The 13,380-nt window shown below is 40.6% G+C and overlaps 2 protein-coding genes and 1 non-coding gene across 8 annotated transcripts; 2 read left to right on the top strand and 1 right to left on the bottom strand.

Moving 5' to 3' along the window:
• Positions 1–221: 221 nt before the first annotated feature.
• Positions 222–6,189, top strand: LOC116196836 (probable protein S-acyltransferase 23). Of its 6 annotated transcripts, none has more exons than XR_004154904.1 (13): positions 222–618; positions 1,187–1,327; positions 1,641–1,753; positions 2,581–2,660; positions 2,950–3,113; positions 3,910–4,048; positions 4,145–4,244; positions 4,435–4,492; positions 4,587–4,658; positions 4,772–4,870; positions 5,030–5,112; positions 5,186–5,334; positions 5,682–6,174. XR_004154904.1 is itself a non-coding variant. In XM_031526746.1 (13 exons), exons 1-13 carry the CDS (start codon positions 382–384, stop codon positions 5,868–5,870), a joined length of 1,611 nt encoding a protein of 536 aa, XP_031382606.1. In that variant the 5' UTR covers positions 223–381; the 3' UTR covers positions 5,871–6,189. The 6 variants fall into 6 exon arrangements, 4 of the variants coding, with proteins under 4 accessions (XP_031382606.1, XP_031382605.1, XP_031382603.1 ...); XR_004154903.1 differs by having other exon boundaries at positions 4,584–4,658; XM_031526746.1 differs by having other exon boundaries at positions 223–618; positions 4,145–4,240; positions 4,440–4,492; positions 5,030–5,108; positions 5,682–6,189.
• A 2,465-nt stretch (positions 6,190–8,654) lies between these two features.
• On the bottom strand, positions 8,655–8,760 carry LOC116198291. Its single transcript, XR_004155230.1, has one exon. It is a non-coding gene; the product is annotated as a U6 spliceosomal RNA (small nuclear RNA).
• A 1,444-nt stretch (positions 8,761–10,204) lies between these two features.
• On the top strand, positions 10,205–13,144 carry LOC116193522 (transcription factor bHLH25-like). The gene is made up of 5 exons (XM_031522253.1): positions 10,205–10,399; positions 10,566–10,643; positions 10,988–11,554; positions 11,788–12,165; positions 12,472–13,144. The coding sequence occupies exons 1-5, from the start codon at positions 10,325–10,327 to the stop codon at positions 12,544–12,546; spliced, it is 1,173 nt and encodes a 390-aa protein (XP_031378113.1). The 5' UTR covers positions 10,205–10,324; the 3' UTR covers positions 12,547–13,144.
• Positions 13,145–13,380: the final 236 nt, after the last annotated feature.

Below are 13,380 nucleotides of genomic sequence, written 5' to 3'. Positions count from 1 at the left end.
TTCATTATTTTTTCACAATTCAACAACACAATCATTATTTAATCATTACTTTCTCTCAATTATTTATTACTTTTTCACATTTTTCTCATAATTCAATAATACAATTATTACAAACCAATTAAAACCAAAACTCAACTCAATTCTAAATCCAAACGCATTACTTTTTCACAAAAAAAAAATTACAATTTTTTTTAAAAAAGGGAAAAATAGCCTACGAGAAAGCACTGAACATCGATGGAGCTTCCAAATTGGCTGCCGAATCCCCTCAACTAAACCTCAACTGATTCTCTCTCTCTACTCTTTCCATCATTCATCCCCAATTCCTTCAACTCAGCTCCGCTCTCTCCCGCTGTATGCCGTAGTTCTCTCCACCTCTCTCCCATGGCGTCTTCCGAGATCGAGGTGGTCTCATCGGAACCGGCGAAGCCAGAGAAGGCCCCCGCCGAAGCGGCCGTGATCGACGTCTTTTCCGCCTCCGCCTACGGGGACTTGGAGAAGCTGAGGAAGTTCGTCGAAGGAGACGGCGCCTCTCTCTCCTCTCCTCACGAGAATGGCTATCACGCTATCCAGTGGGCCGCCCTCAACAATTTCCCCGAAATTGTTCAGTACATCGTTGAGGTACTTTCCTCATACGGCTGGGACATGTACGTAGTTAGTGCTGATTCCGGGTTGGGGCGGCCTAGTTATGTTTAAATTGGTTCTGCAGCATTTGAATTCTCCGAGAAATGTGTGAAATTCGTTGTTAGCGCTTCGTGCTGATCTCGACACTGCTTAGAACACTGTAAACTATGTACCCAGAGGATTCTTCATAATCTTACCATATTCGGGTCATGTCTTGTTTCGTATAATAATTTTCCCTGCCGCTTGATCACTAGTGAAGATTGTTTATCACAGTAGACTTTAGGCTATTTCTGTTGCTGGAGTGATCGTCAGTTCAGGTTCCGGATTTTCTTTTGGAATGTTATGCGTGTAGAGTAATGTTCAGGCTCATGTGATCCGCCATGTAGCTCGCTTTGACAAATGAAAGCTGAAAGGAAATGAGATGTACTTAAGTGCCATTGGTTTTATTTGGATTTCCTGACTTCACTCGGAAACGGCTGTTTATAGTTGGGCATGAACATGTGTTGATGGTGGTTGATTTTGATTGTGGTTGATGAACTGAATGGTGGGTTGGTTGTATTTGAAGCATGGAGGTAATGTGAACTCAGCTGACAATATGAAGCAAACAGCATTGCATTGGGCGGCTGTTCGGGGCTCCATTGCCGTTGCGGATGTCCTCTTGCAAAACGGAGCTCGAGGGGACGCTGTTGATGCGCATGGTTATCGGGTGATTATCTGCTTTTTCTCCTTATATTCTAATTCTGGTTAAACAGTAGTTGCTTCTCAAATTTTGTCAGTGAGATGCCAGCATATAAGAGGAGTTAATGGAGACAGCATGTAAGAGGCGTTAATGGAGACGTAATCTATCAACTGTGTGGGTGTAACCATTTTTGCTTTTTAAAGTATGTTGTCAGCTCTTTATAAATAGATGTCTTTTCCCTTTTCTGGAGCAAGTGTCAATTCAAAGCTGCAATTCATCTCTAGACCTCTTGTTTATCAATGAGTTTGTAATTACTCTTTCGCTGTGCTCTGTGATGCAGGCAACTCATATTGCCGCCCAATATGGACAGACAGCTTTCTTGAATCACCTTATTTCAAGATATCATGCTGACTTTGATGCTCCTGATAATGATGGCAGAAGTCCTCTGCACTGGTATGTGAAAAACAGCTCTTTACATGATATAAACATGGATCAGACTGCCGAGTGTTCATTTGAAGTCGTCCAGTTCAGCTTTTGCTGCTAGGTTGGGGTTGGGATCAGATTTGTAAATGTTTTGAGGCCTTCATGCCTGTGTTTAGTTTACTGAGGTGTAGAGGGGTCTGAGATGGGGACTGCGTGCCGTTCAATTTTGTCATCGCAGCTTGACTCTGGATGAATGTTTGTAACCTTTTGATTATTGAGTGAAGCACTAACACTACCAAAAAAAAAAAGCACATGGATCTGAATTCTAGCATAGATTTAAAGGCCGTAAATAGATATGTTTCTTACTTGAGAAAAGAAAAGAACACAACTAATAGGAGCATCTCATCTGGAGTGGTTAAATATAGCTTTCTCGTTACATCTTTCTTGGGGACCTCTGATAAAATTCTCACAACATTTCAGTCCATTGAGCTGCTGGCTGTCCTATAGATGCTATGGTTTTTTGTTGAAGTTACGGGGTAATATCTTTTCTAGGCTGAAGGATGTGGAAGCTAGATGTTTGCATGATAGCTAGATCTGGAAAACAAGCATCTCTCCAGAATGTTCATTAAAATTATCACAGTATTACTATTGTAATCTGGCTTTTTCATTGTCCCATATCCTCTCCGAGGGTTCTTAACAATTTGGCACTGAAATCACTTGGAGGACCTTTTTTTTATGTGACGTTTCTTGAAACGTGGACTTTTATTTATGATGATTAGGGGCAAGTATCTTCTTCAACTTTTTTAACAATATCGATCTTGTCCATAGAAGTCTGATGTTGTATTTGTTTTGACCAGGGCGGCATACAAGGGATTTGCAGACACAGTTAGGTTGCTTCTCTTTAGAGATGCTTCGCAGGCAAGACAAGATAAAGAAGGTAATGTTGATCACTAGAATCCCTTCCTGAATTTTTGCACTTTCTCACCGCTGTGTGAATGATTCTAGTGTGTTTTGTAAGCTAATAATAGTCCACATGCAGAGTTGCATGTTTCCTTGAAAATCGTCTTTATGTTTCTGCAATCTAGTTTCATATACAGCTGAATCTCCATATTTTTGTTCGAGCGAAGCTTCTCTGTTTCTGCCTCTCTCTCTCTCTCTCTCTGGATAGTTGCAATTGATCATTTCGCTACTCAGGTACCATGATTTGGATATCTCTATGTTGTTAGGTTGTACTCCTTTGCATTGGGCTGCTCTAAGAGGAAATTTGGAGGCTTGTAGTGTACTTGTCCAAGCTGGCACAAAGCACGAATTAAATGTTAAGGATAGAGCTGGTTTTACTCCTCCACAACTCGCGTCTGATAAAGGTCATCGGCACATTGCATATTTCCTTGTACGTATATCACTGGATTACTAGTTAACAGTATTTTTTTTTGCATTATTACTGCATGATGTATTTGGAAATAATGCTGTTTATCAAGTTGTGACGAGGGTTTGTCAAGAGAGCGTTCACACTTTCATTTTTTCTTTTTCATGAAATATCCTAGTTTTCATCTGCCATCGGAAAGCACAGCTTCTAAAGTGAAATAAAATAGTTCTTGCCATACTTTTTGGATTTTCTGCTACTTTGAAATGGAGAGTGAAGCAGTTTTTCAACTCAAGGAGATTGTGGAATCTACTCAAGCTTTCCTTGTTTCTATCTTCCTCATCGTCAAAAAGGACACAGACAATAATATGAAAAAGAGTGAAGTAGAATGGACTTCAGGAAGAATTTACAATTTTAAATGCCTTTTCTAATGCGATCCAATGCTTTTCTTTATTTTCAGTTCTCTTCAAATGATAAATAGAAAGCTGGAACCCCTTAAAATATGTTTGCACAAAATCGCCTCTCTTTTCCAACTATGTTTTCCTGAAAAGAACAATAGTATGTGTCCTGCAGTTTAGAGATCTTCTTTCTTTTTTTCCTGGAACAACCAAGCTCATCTTTGTCATTTTGAAAAAAAAAATGTTAAAATAGAAATGGTGCATTTTTAACTAGAAAAGCAAAAAAAAAAAGGATTTGGAACTGCTCTCCAGAAGCAAACGGAGGTCAATTCCTGCTGAAATATGTCCAGATGTTTAGGTACAATGATTTGTTTATTTTAATTAACTTTTTTCCAAAGATTAATCATACTGCTTTCCTTCTTCAGTCTACTGCCCAGAAAAAATTGAGCAAACGTTGGACAGATAAAATTTGCAGTGGGAAGATGGCCGATATTGGTTATGCACCTATTCTGTTCAGTACGGTTGTTATTGGGATAATTCTTTTCATCAACTCAGTTCTTGCAGGTAAGAGCTTCTAAATTTTGTATCTTTATAGGGCATACAAGCTTTTTCTACTTCCCATATATTTATCTGTAGTGAAGTTGTTTATCCTTATCTCAGCACCTAATCTTCCAAAGACGACTGCTGTTGTGGCCCTATGGGGATGGATAGCTGTGTCTCTGGCAGTTGCTTCACTGTTATTATTTTACCGCTGTAGTAGGTACTCCATTGGTCTCCTGATATTTGTTTCTTAAATATGATTCATCTTAATGCTGAACTATGTTGTTTGAACAGTTGGGAAAAAGCTATCATTATGAAATCAACTAGTGTATGTAAATCAGTAATTCCAGTAAGATAATTCTTTGGTGCCCTTGGGAACGATGTCTGTTTACCTCAATTTTTGTATGCAGCAAAGATCCTGGATACATCAAAAGCTTGGGGGAGTTAAGTAATCATCAGGATGTTGAGGTACGAGAGTCTAATTCTGTAGGCTATAGTTGGCGTTGCTATATGTTTTCTTGTAAGAGCTTGGCAGAATTTTAAGTTTTGATTTCACCAGCAGGATCCTTTTCTCAATCTCGATAGTTCCTCTGGATGGATGGGAAATTGGTCTCAACTTTGCCCAACCTGCAAGGTCTGCTTTGTGATCTTGTAGCCTAATAAATTTTCATAGGTTAAACTTTATCCATGCGATGACCAAAGGAACTATATCACTTGCTTGTTATTTGGCCCAATCATCTTTCTCAGATAATTAGACCTGTTCGCTCTAAGCACTGCTCCACATGTAATCGCTGTGTGGAACAGTTTGACCATCACTGCCCTTGGATATCGAACTGTGTGGGTAAGGTACGAAGTTGCACTATCAGTTATTTTATGATTCTTTTTGATAAATTGTGTCCAAATGTGATCAGTGATGTTGGATGCAGATGGTGGTCCCTTATACTTTGCTTTGTTTAACTGTCTATTTTGATGTCATCTTGACTAATACAAAGTAGCAAACTGTAGAGAAATAAGCGGGACTTCTTTGCTTTCATCTGTATGGGCACCCTGACATCAGTCCTCAGTGCTGCCGTCGCCTTTCATAGTATGTACGTAGTTTAGTTACCTTTTTTTCCTTGTTTGTCGTATCATTTACACTCATAGGAGCTCACATTCTGGCAGGGATATGGACAGCGCCAGTATTATTAGCAAGCGGTGAATCATGGATTCGCCACGTTGTATTTCAAAATCCTGGGTTGGCAGTATTTCTGGTTTTGGACCTTGTGATTTTAATCGCTGCTACAACTTTGACAGCAAGTCAGGCGTCCCAGGTAATGTGGTTCGATCTGCAAGTCATATTTCTTGAGTTTTTGTAGCTAGCAATGGACAAAGCTGGAGTCTTACTGTGCCGCAAGACTTTCAAATCTGCATATTTCTCTTGGTTTGGTTAGTTTGCTATCTTAAAGTGATCAATACTGAACCAGATGCTTGGTATTTTAAATTTGTATGTACTCAAGTATGAAATGTTTACTCTGCACCTCCGAAAATGTGTCCTCGATAGAACCCTTCAAAAACCTTTTCTTCCCCAACCCCCCCTAAAAATGTTTAAGGATGTAAGTATAGTCTAGAGCTTGTGACTGTCAATATTAGTCCTGTTTCTCATCCTGTGATGATGCAGATTGCTCGGAATATAACTACAAATGAGTTGGCCAATGCAATCCGGTATGGGTACCTCCGAGGCCCAGACGGGCGTTTCCGTAACCCCTACAACCACGGCTGGAGAAAGAATTGCAGTGATTTTCTCATCAACGGTCACACGGTCGATGAGATCGCTTGGCCTTCGTTGCAGCAACAGGTTCAAGGTTAGAGCGCTCTCAAGAATATCTTATATGTTGTTAAAAGCGATAAGATTCCGGATAGGACCTTGGTGTTCTTTTGTCCCGTGCCTTATCACAGACTATGCTCGTTAGTGCCCCCGTGAAACATACTTCTTGTCGATTGAGATACAGTTTCATTGTTCTTTGTAGTTAAGCTCAATGTCTTATTGTACATAGGATCGGTCGGTGCAAAATGCTTCGCAAAATGCCTTTCACCATATGTTACATAAGATTCATGCGTGTGTTGTAATCTTTGACTGAAAATAGAATGAAGCCCTTTACTTCGCAGCTGCATGCTCTTTGTTTGGACCCAAAAAGCTTCTTCTCTGCTTCTTTCTATAATAAAAAGTACTTCCAGGAAGGTGGTTTCTCAATCGAGTATCGAGATCGAACCTAGATGGTACGATCTCTTTGGCATCCAATAAGATATGAATCTGGAACACAAGGACCGGACAGTCTACATTGACGATCAACATGGAGCTATCACAAGTATGATTCATAATTTTTGGTTTGAATCGATCTCGGAGGCCTGATGAGCTGTACCATCTTGATGGCCCTTGAGGCCCATAACGAACTTGAGAAATCAAAGATTTTGGTCAAACCCATATCTTAGCATCGTCAGCATCAATTATCAGATGAGGAGCAGGGTAATTGTTTGACAGCATCAGTTGACAGATTAGAATAAGATCAACTTGCATTTCTTTAGTCCTCTCTCTCTTTTTCGCAACTCTCCCAAGACAGAAGCCCTAGCTAGCTTCGCCGCTGCCAGTGTGTCCAGCTCCGGTTGGGTGTGTCCGGCTCTGGCTGGGCGCGTTCGACAGCAACTCCTCCTTCTGTCCCTTCTTCTCACTCTGCTCTCTTCCCTCTGGTCTCCTCTTTCCTTGCCTCCCCCATCCGTCTCTCTTCTTAGCTTGTTTCTTCAGCCCCCACCTCCCTCAACTCGATCTCATCCACCGCAACTCCCCACGGCTGCTAATCCTCCACCAGCTCCCTTCTCTCGTTGCTTCGTCAATGCCCCTTCCCCCGAGCCTCCACCGACATCTCTAGTCCTTCAGAGTCGTATCCTCCGCTTTCAATGCCACCCTCTCCTTCACCGCCATAGCCTGAGCAAACCAGGTGCAGCCGCTTGCCCCCACCACCTGCCTCCATTGCCACACCTGCCTCCATTCTCCTTCAAGCTCCGGTTCGACTGTGTTGACCAGATCTAATCAATGCCCGGATAGATCGAACTAGAGTCCACTACGTATTTCCTTATGCTTGTTGTTTTGTTTGCGCTGGTGTGTTTTTTGTTGGTGTGTTTTCTTGTTTGTCTAAGTATTCTTTAATTAGGCGGCTTCTCAATACGGTTTGACAATTACCTGTGCAGGACGCTGGTATGGTCACCTCCCACATTTCCCATTAGTAAAATCATTGGTAGTTCGGACTGTTATTGTCGATGCCTTACCGACATAGCCCCACACCGTTCTTGGGTTCGTGTTGTGGTTCCCTTTAGAGTTATGAGGATTCATATTGAAGGATCACTCGGTCTTGTTAACCCATGATTGGGTAGCTTTGGTCCATATCGTGTGAGTTAACAAGGCTCGTGTCATCGCCGATTATCTTTTCGACACCCTAATATACATTATGTTCGCTTTTAATAAAAACTATTTACTATTGAACAAAAAAAGAATTGCATTTCTTTTAGCTAGCAAATCCCTATCAGTTGGTTGAACCTCTCGTACATTAATATTCAGCGCCGTCCGAAAACTCCAAACTTGTACTAGCCTCCCGAATTCCGCTCACCTATAAATTGTCCTATCCGAGGAGCACGGTCAGGTCCTTATTTATCGAGCACATGTACACGAAAAAACATCAATGTAGATCCACATCGAGCATGGAAATCACTCGCAAAATGTACTAGAGAACTGAAAATTCACCAGAACTGCATGATTTTCTGATTAGTTAACGGAACTCGTTCAAAACTGTTGCACACTTCAAAAGACGTGGTTTGAATTCCTAATGCATGTTCTTATTATAAGAAAAAGATCGCGTTTTTTATGGTTATTTTTCTTGTGATAGGATATTTGATTGATATAAACTTCCCTAAGAGTGTATTTGGGAGGATGGATTTTGAGGGAGAGGGAGGAAAGGGATTTAGAGAGAGAGTTTCTCTTGTTTGGGAGAGTGTTTTGAGGGAGAGGGGAGGGAGATGCTATTATGCCTCCATTTCCTCTCCTCTCATTTCCTCTTCCTCCATAAGGATGCTCTTTAAAAGGAGCAAAATACCAAAGCCGATAGGAGCATGCCACGTTATTAACTATGTGGTGATTGTCAGTAATTTTCTCTCATTATATAACAAGATAGTTTTTTTTTTCTTTACCCTATTATTCATAAACCTTCGAGTTAAGTCGGCCCACTAAGGATAAAACTCTTTCGATCAAGATTTTTCTCTATTTATAAAACTCGAATCTGAGATATTGCTTAAAAAGAATAAGTGTCGAACAGTTTGAACCAACCATTGTTGGTCAAGAAATTTATTATTTAACAAGAAACTTGTAATTTTTTTAAATATAGAAAATACTTACTAATTTTTTTTAATAATATGGGATTTTAATTTGCAAGAAAAATTTTAATTAGAATATAATAAAACTCTTACTAAATAACTAGTTTTCTTATAAAACTCATCAAAAAAAGTTTTCTTATAAAACAGTAAGAAACTTGCTGTGCTCTAGAGAATTCTTAAAAGTAAACTTTTTAAAAGGCTCATTATTCTAGTAACACCCTAATTGCATGGCAATTCGTTGGCACTATCGTTTTCTCGATCTGATCGTGTCATCCTTGCCCAGGGGCCATGCTAATCTTCTCTAGGTCGTTCCAACTTTATCGGATGTCTGAAGAGACTGGTACTATCGTTTTCAAACCTTTGAAAGTTTGGTTGATCTCAAGGCTAAGGAAAAGGATCATTAATCAAAGCCACACAGCAACCTCAATGGGAAATTATTGACAGAGGTGTACGGCAATGGGGACAGTATATTACAGTGTTTCTAGAAACCCCAACTTTGTCGGAGGGGAAACGCCCCCTCACCAAAACTTGGACACCAGAGACAGGTAGAAAGATGTGAACAAAAAAGTCAAAGGACTAGGAAAACCTCTCGTCATATGAGGTCAATAATCAAATCAATCGCGTTCCATTTTCATTGATATTAATCATCATATAAATCCACGAATAAGGGGGGGGAGGGGGAGGGGGTTCTAGGACAAAACAACTTTGGCTTATCTCTGTTCACATGCAACGAAAACTGTTGGATCACTCGCCCTGCATGTTTTCGTTTTGGACTCCGAAAACTCAAGAAAAATTGAATATTGAGGATGGTCCGCCGGTACGATTTGGCTCTATCAATAATTAGATCATAAGGAATCATGTAAAATGTTGATAGGAAACTTTGTCCTTGTCAACTCTGTCGTCAGCCATACTGCATCTCACCATTAAAGTCGGAGATTCATCTCTTGATACAAAGATTACTATGAAGATAAAACGGGGTTGCACTAACCTCTCTTCGAGATGTCCTATTTATTGGATGAAAGTGATACATATGTATTATGGTTACGCTGTATCCAAATCAAACAACCATATCGACTTATTTAAATCGTGAAAGGATTACCTCAATCCAATAAGAGAATCTTTGATTCCACAAAATACTAAATTTTCCTCTCTACCTTCTATATTGAATCAAACCAATCAAATATATAAATATTTTTGAATGTGAGCGTATCTTTTCTTGATTCCATAAAGTTGGGTTGGCTAAAAAGCTATTGGCCTTTTTGAATTTATGTGTGAGGTGTCTCCACCAATGTGACTATGAATGGCCCCACCATCTCTTCTGTTGCTGCTGACTGTCCTCTGATTGGCCCCCTCATCAATTTTCAACATCCAGTCGGTGACAGAATTTCCCCCGTAATTCCTGCTTGGGCTGGCAATAGATTAGACCTTGCTTATCTCCTAATTAATAATAGTTCCTTGCAATTATCATCAGAAAAAGTCCACTAAAGCAGCAGCAACTGACGACGTGTTAATGCGAGCAACCTATACCTCGTCATCCAAAGCGACCTACCAACAAGGGATTGCATATTTCCATTCGCAGTATATACGACCAGTCAACCTGACGGTGCTGTAACTCGTGAAAAGTACCGAATACGGTCATGACAAAGTATTCTCTTTGATGCCAAACTTTTAAGTCGAGCGATGGCTTTGTGCCAGCCATGGTTTGATAACTTTGAGGAAGTGCGATGTTTATGTTTAATGTTTTCCTACAATCCATATTCTATGGAGAAAAAGTTAATTATAAGGCTGAACTATTCCTTAGTCTTTGAAATGAAGAGTTGTCAACTGGCTTTTTCACATAGAAAAAACACCCAACTTGATGACTTTAACGGGGTAGATATGCATGGGGAAGGGCTATAAAAGATGAGCAATCCCAAGTCTTCTCCTCCAGTGGGGCTTGGGGGGAAAAGGGAACCTTTGGCCATTTTCTGGGAGAGGGTGAGGGCTCTTTCCTTCTTACTTTGTGCAATCGAGATGATGCTTTTCTCCATTGAATTGTCTCTCTTCAATAATAAAAGCTCAGAGTTTTCTCTGGGTCTGTGCCATTTTGATGAATTCTTGATGTGATATATATACGTAACATGTTTGCTTTATTGCTGGACAGGATCCTCCAAGTGGCTCTTTCATTTGGAAAGAAGCTTCTTCAATGGAGATATCATCCTTGAGAGGCATCCCTGAAATGGTACGTTTCTCAAACCTGGTGATGTTCTGCAACCAATTTTGTTTGAATGGCCTTTTTGTTGATGAACAGTGTTACAATTATAGAAAACACTTTAGTGCAGAAAGAATTTAGTATGGTTCCAAGTTTCGATATGATGCAAGCGCGTTCTCAACCTCTTGTTTTCACCAGTTCTTTCAGAAAGAAAAAATTTTCACGCTTTCCTGAAAGAAATCATCCGGATTGAACCACGTGCTTTTTGCTTTGTTTCTCAAGAAATGGACAACGATAAATGGAAAAGATATACACAGCAAATGCAGAAGTTGACTCAAATTGATGGCCTGATGAGTTAATGTTAATCTTTGCAGGGATTTGAGGATATGAGCTTCATCGATCAGTGGCAGATGAACTCAATCGATGAACTAAGTATACTACCCCTAGCAGCTGCCTTTGGAGGACACATCCAGAGCTCCTTCCCCCAGCCCACTATCAACTTCAAAGCTTCCATGGACGATTCTTACCATAGGCCATCGAAGCAGCTCAAGCAGAACAGCTGGGCTTCATGTAAAACTGAGCAAATATCGACTCCCCAAGCTGTTGATTCTTCGAACATCGTCTCCTTTGTTAATTCAAACATCACAAGCTCGAACTCAAACTTTGGGAGCCAGAATAGTGGCATACTGAAACCTAAGGAAGAGGAGGCGGTGTGCTCTAACAGCATCGAGAAGACCTCTTCCGATGTCATGTTCTCCCAAGGTTCTTGTGGGAACCAGAACTTTGTCTTTAAGGCCTGCCAAGGAGGGAAGAGGATAAGCGTGAACGACAGTAATAGATCTTCTCAGACTCAAGATCACATCATGGCAGAAAGGAAGCGCCGGGAGAAACTCAGTCAGCGTTTTATCGCCCTGTCTGCACTTGTCCCAGACCTCAAAAGGGTAGTCAATTCGGATTCTCCATATCCGTTTAATTGCTCATATTTGCAAAGAAAATCTTATTAGGTCCAACACGTTCTGTTCTCAATCACATGCTGAGAAGGATGTCATGCATTTTTTTTCCTCTGGTTGTTGTTTTGGCTGTGATTTCAAGTTCATTATCGTATTGCAAAATATTGTTTCTTTCCTGGTGGTTATGACATTAAAGTTACACTGATCAAATGTGTTCCTAACAGATGGACAAGGCTTCGGTTCTGGGGGACACAATCAAGTACTTGAAACAACTGCAAGAGAGAGTTAATACACTTGAGGAGCAGACAAGGAAGAAGACTACCGAATCAGTGGTCTTTGTGAAGAAATCACAGCTCTTTGATGATGTAAGAAGTTGTTCCCCGAGTGAGAATTCTTCAAGTGACCTTTCTCTCAGTGAGGCACTGCCTGAAATCGAAGCAAGAGTTTCTGCACAAGATGTCCTGATAAAGATTCACTGCGAGAAGAGGAAGGGAGTGGTGGAGAAGATTGTTGCTGAAGTTGAGAAACTGCACTTGACCGTAACCAATATCAGTTCCATGACGTTTGGGAGTTTCGCCCTCGATATAACCATCATTTCTCAGGTGATTTTAGCTCTATCTCTATAACTCAGGCCTTACGGTTTAGCCAGGTACTAAAATTTATTGCATAATCTAATCTGAGCATCCTTAGAAGAACAGTTCATAATCATAACATGTGGTAAAGATAATCAAATTTGCCTTCTCAAGTATTGGCACATGTTTTAAGTAACCTCCTAAGGCACTTCCAGAAAACCTTTTCAAGATACGCACCGAAACTAGAAAAGCTCGGGAACAAGATCAAGTAAGGGTCATCTTCTTTATTTGCCAAATTGCAGCAGGAGCTGATGATTCCTCTTATTACTCTTGCAGATGAATCCCGACTTCTCTCTGTCACCAAAAGATCTTGTGAAGACTCTCCGATCAGCCCTCAAGTCGTTCATGTAATGAGAGAAGCAGGTTCAATACTCAACATGCAGAAGAATATCCACATCACTGTCCCCGTTTAAGCCATCATCAGGCCTATCGTTACGTTCAACAAGAACCACAAAGATCCTAGTATAAACCAAACACTCGGTACTTCTGTTACTTTTTTGCCTTGTGTCTGTTTCGAGGCCGACTGTTGCTCTTCCCATTCAAGACCATCTCACCCACAATCCTGTTTGCTGCGAGTTCCATTTTTCGGGTGGGTTTTTTCGATCGTTCCCGATCTCCTTTTTTCACATGATTAACATCATGTTAATCCACATGTTTATCACCCGCCCGTTTAGGACCGATCTTGCAGCCTTTTAGGGGGTTCTTTGGGGTCTCTTTCTTTAGCCAAAAGAGGTTGATAGAAGGGACTAGTGTGGTTTTTTTATGGTGAATGAGCTCAGCGGCCTTTGTGTACTCTGCCGCTTGGTGTATTGTCCAGTGAAAGCGTTTTAAGAGGCTCCTTTGACATTATTGTTCTTGCTTAAGCCTCTTTTTGCTTGTATTGTGACATCCTCAGTGGAAAAATAATAATAATAATAATAATAATAATGGAATGAGTGGTTCTCTTTCACTTGTGCTACATAAATTCATCCTCACTGAAAAACCCGACTTATCGCAGCGTTCCCGCCTAATGTCCTTTGGCATATACGAACTGTGTTCTCTTATTTCAGTAACCGGATGCTCAAGGCATCAAATACCGTGAAACTTATGCTTGTTACGGGAAATTATACCCAAGTTGGTGCTGCCGATGGAAGTATAATGGAACAGATATACCCGCTATGCTCGACAAGATATTACGATGGAGGA

This window comes from Punica granatum, chromosome 2 (genome assembly GCF_007655135.1).
Source record: "Punica granatum isolate Tunisia-2019 chromosome 2, ASM765513v2, whole genome shotgun sequence".
Lineage (NCBI taxonomy): Eukaryota > Viridiplantae > Streptophyta > Magnoliopsida > Myrtales > Lythraceae > Punica > Punica granatum.
The sequence above is the reverse complement of the archived record's forward strand: the minus strand, read 5'-3'. Positions and strand labels throughout refer to the sequence as shown.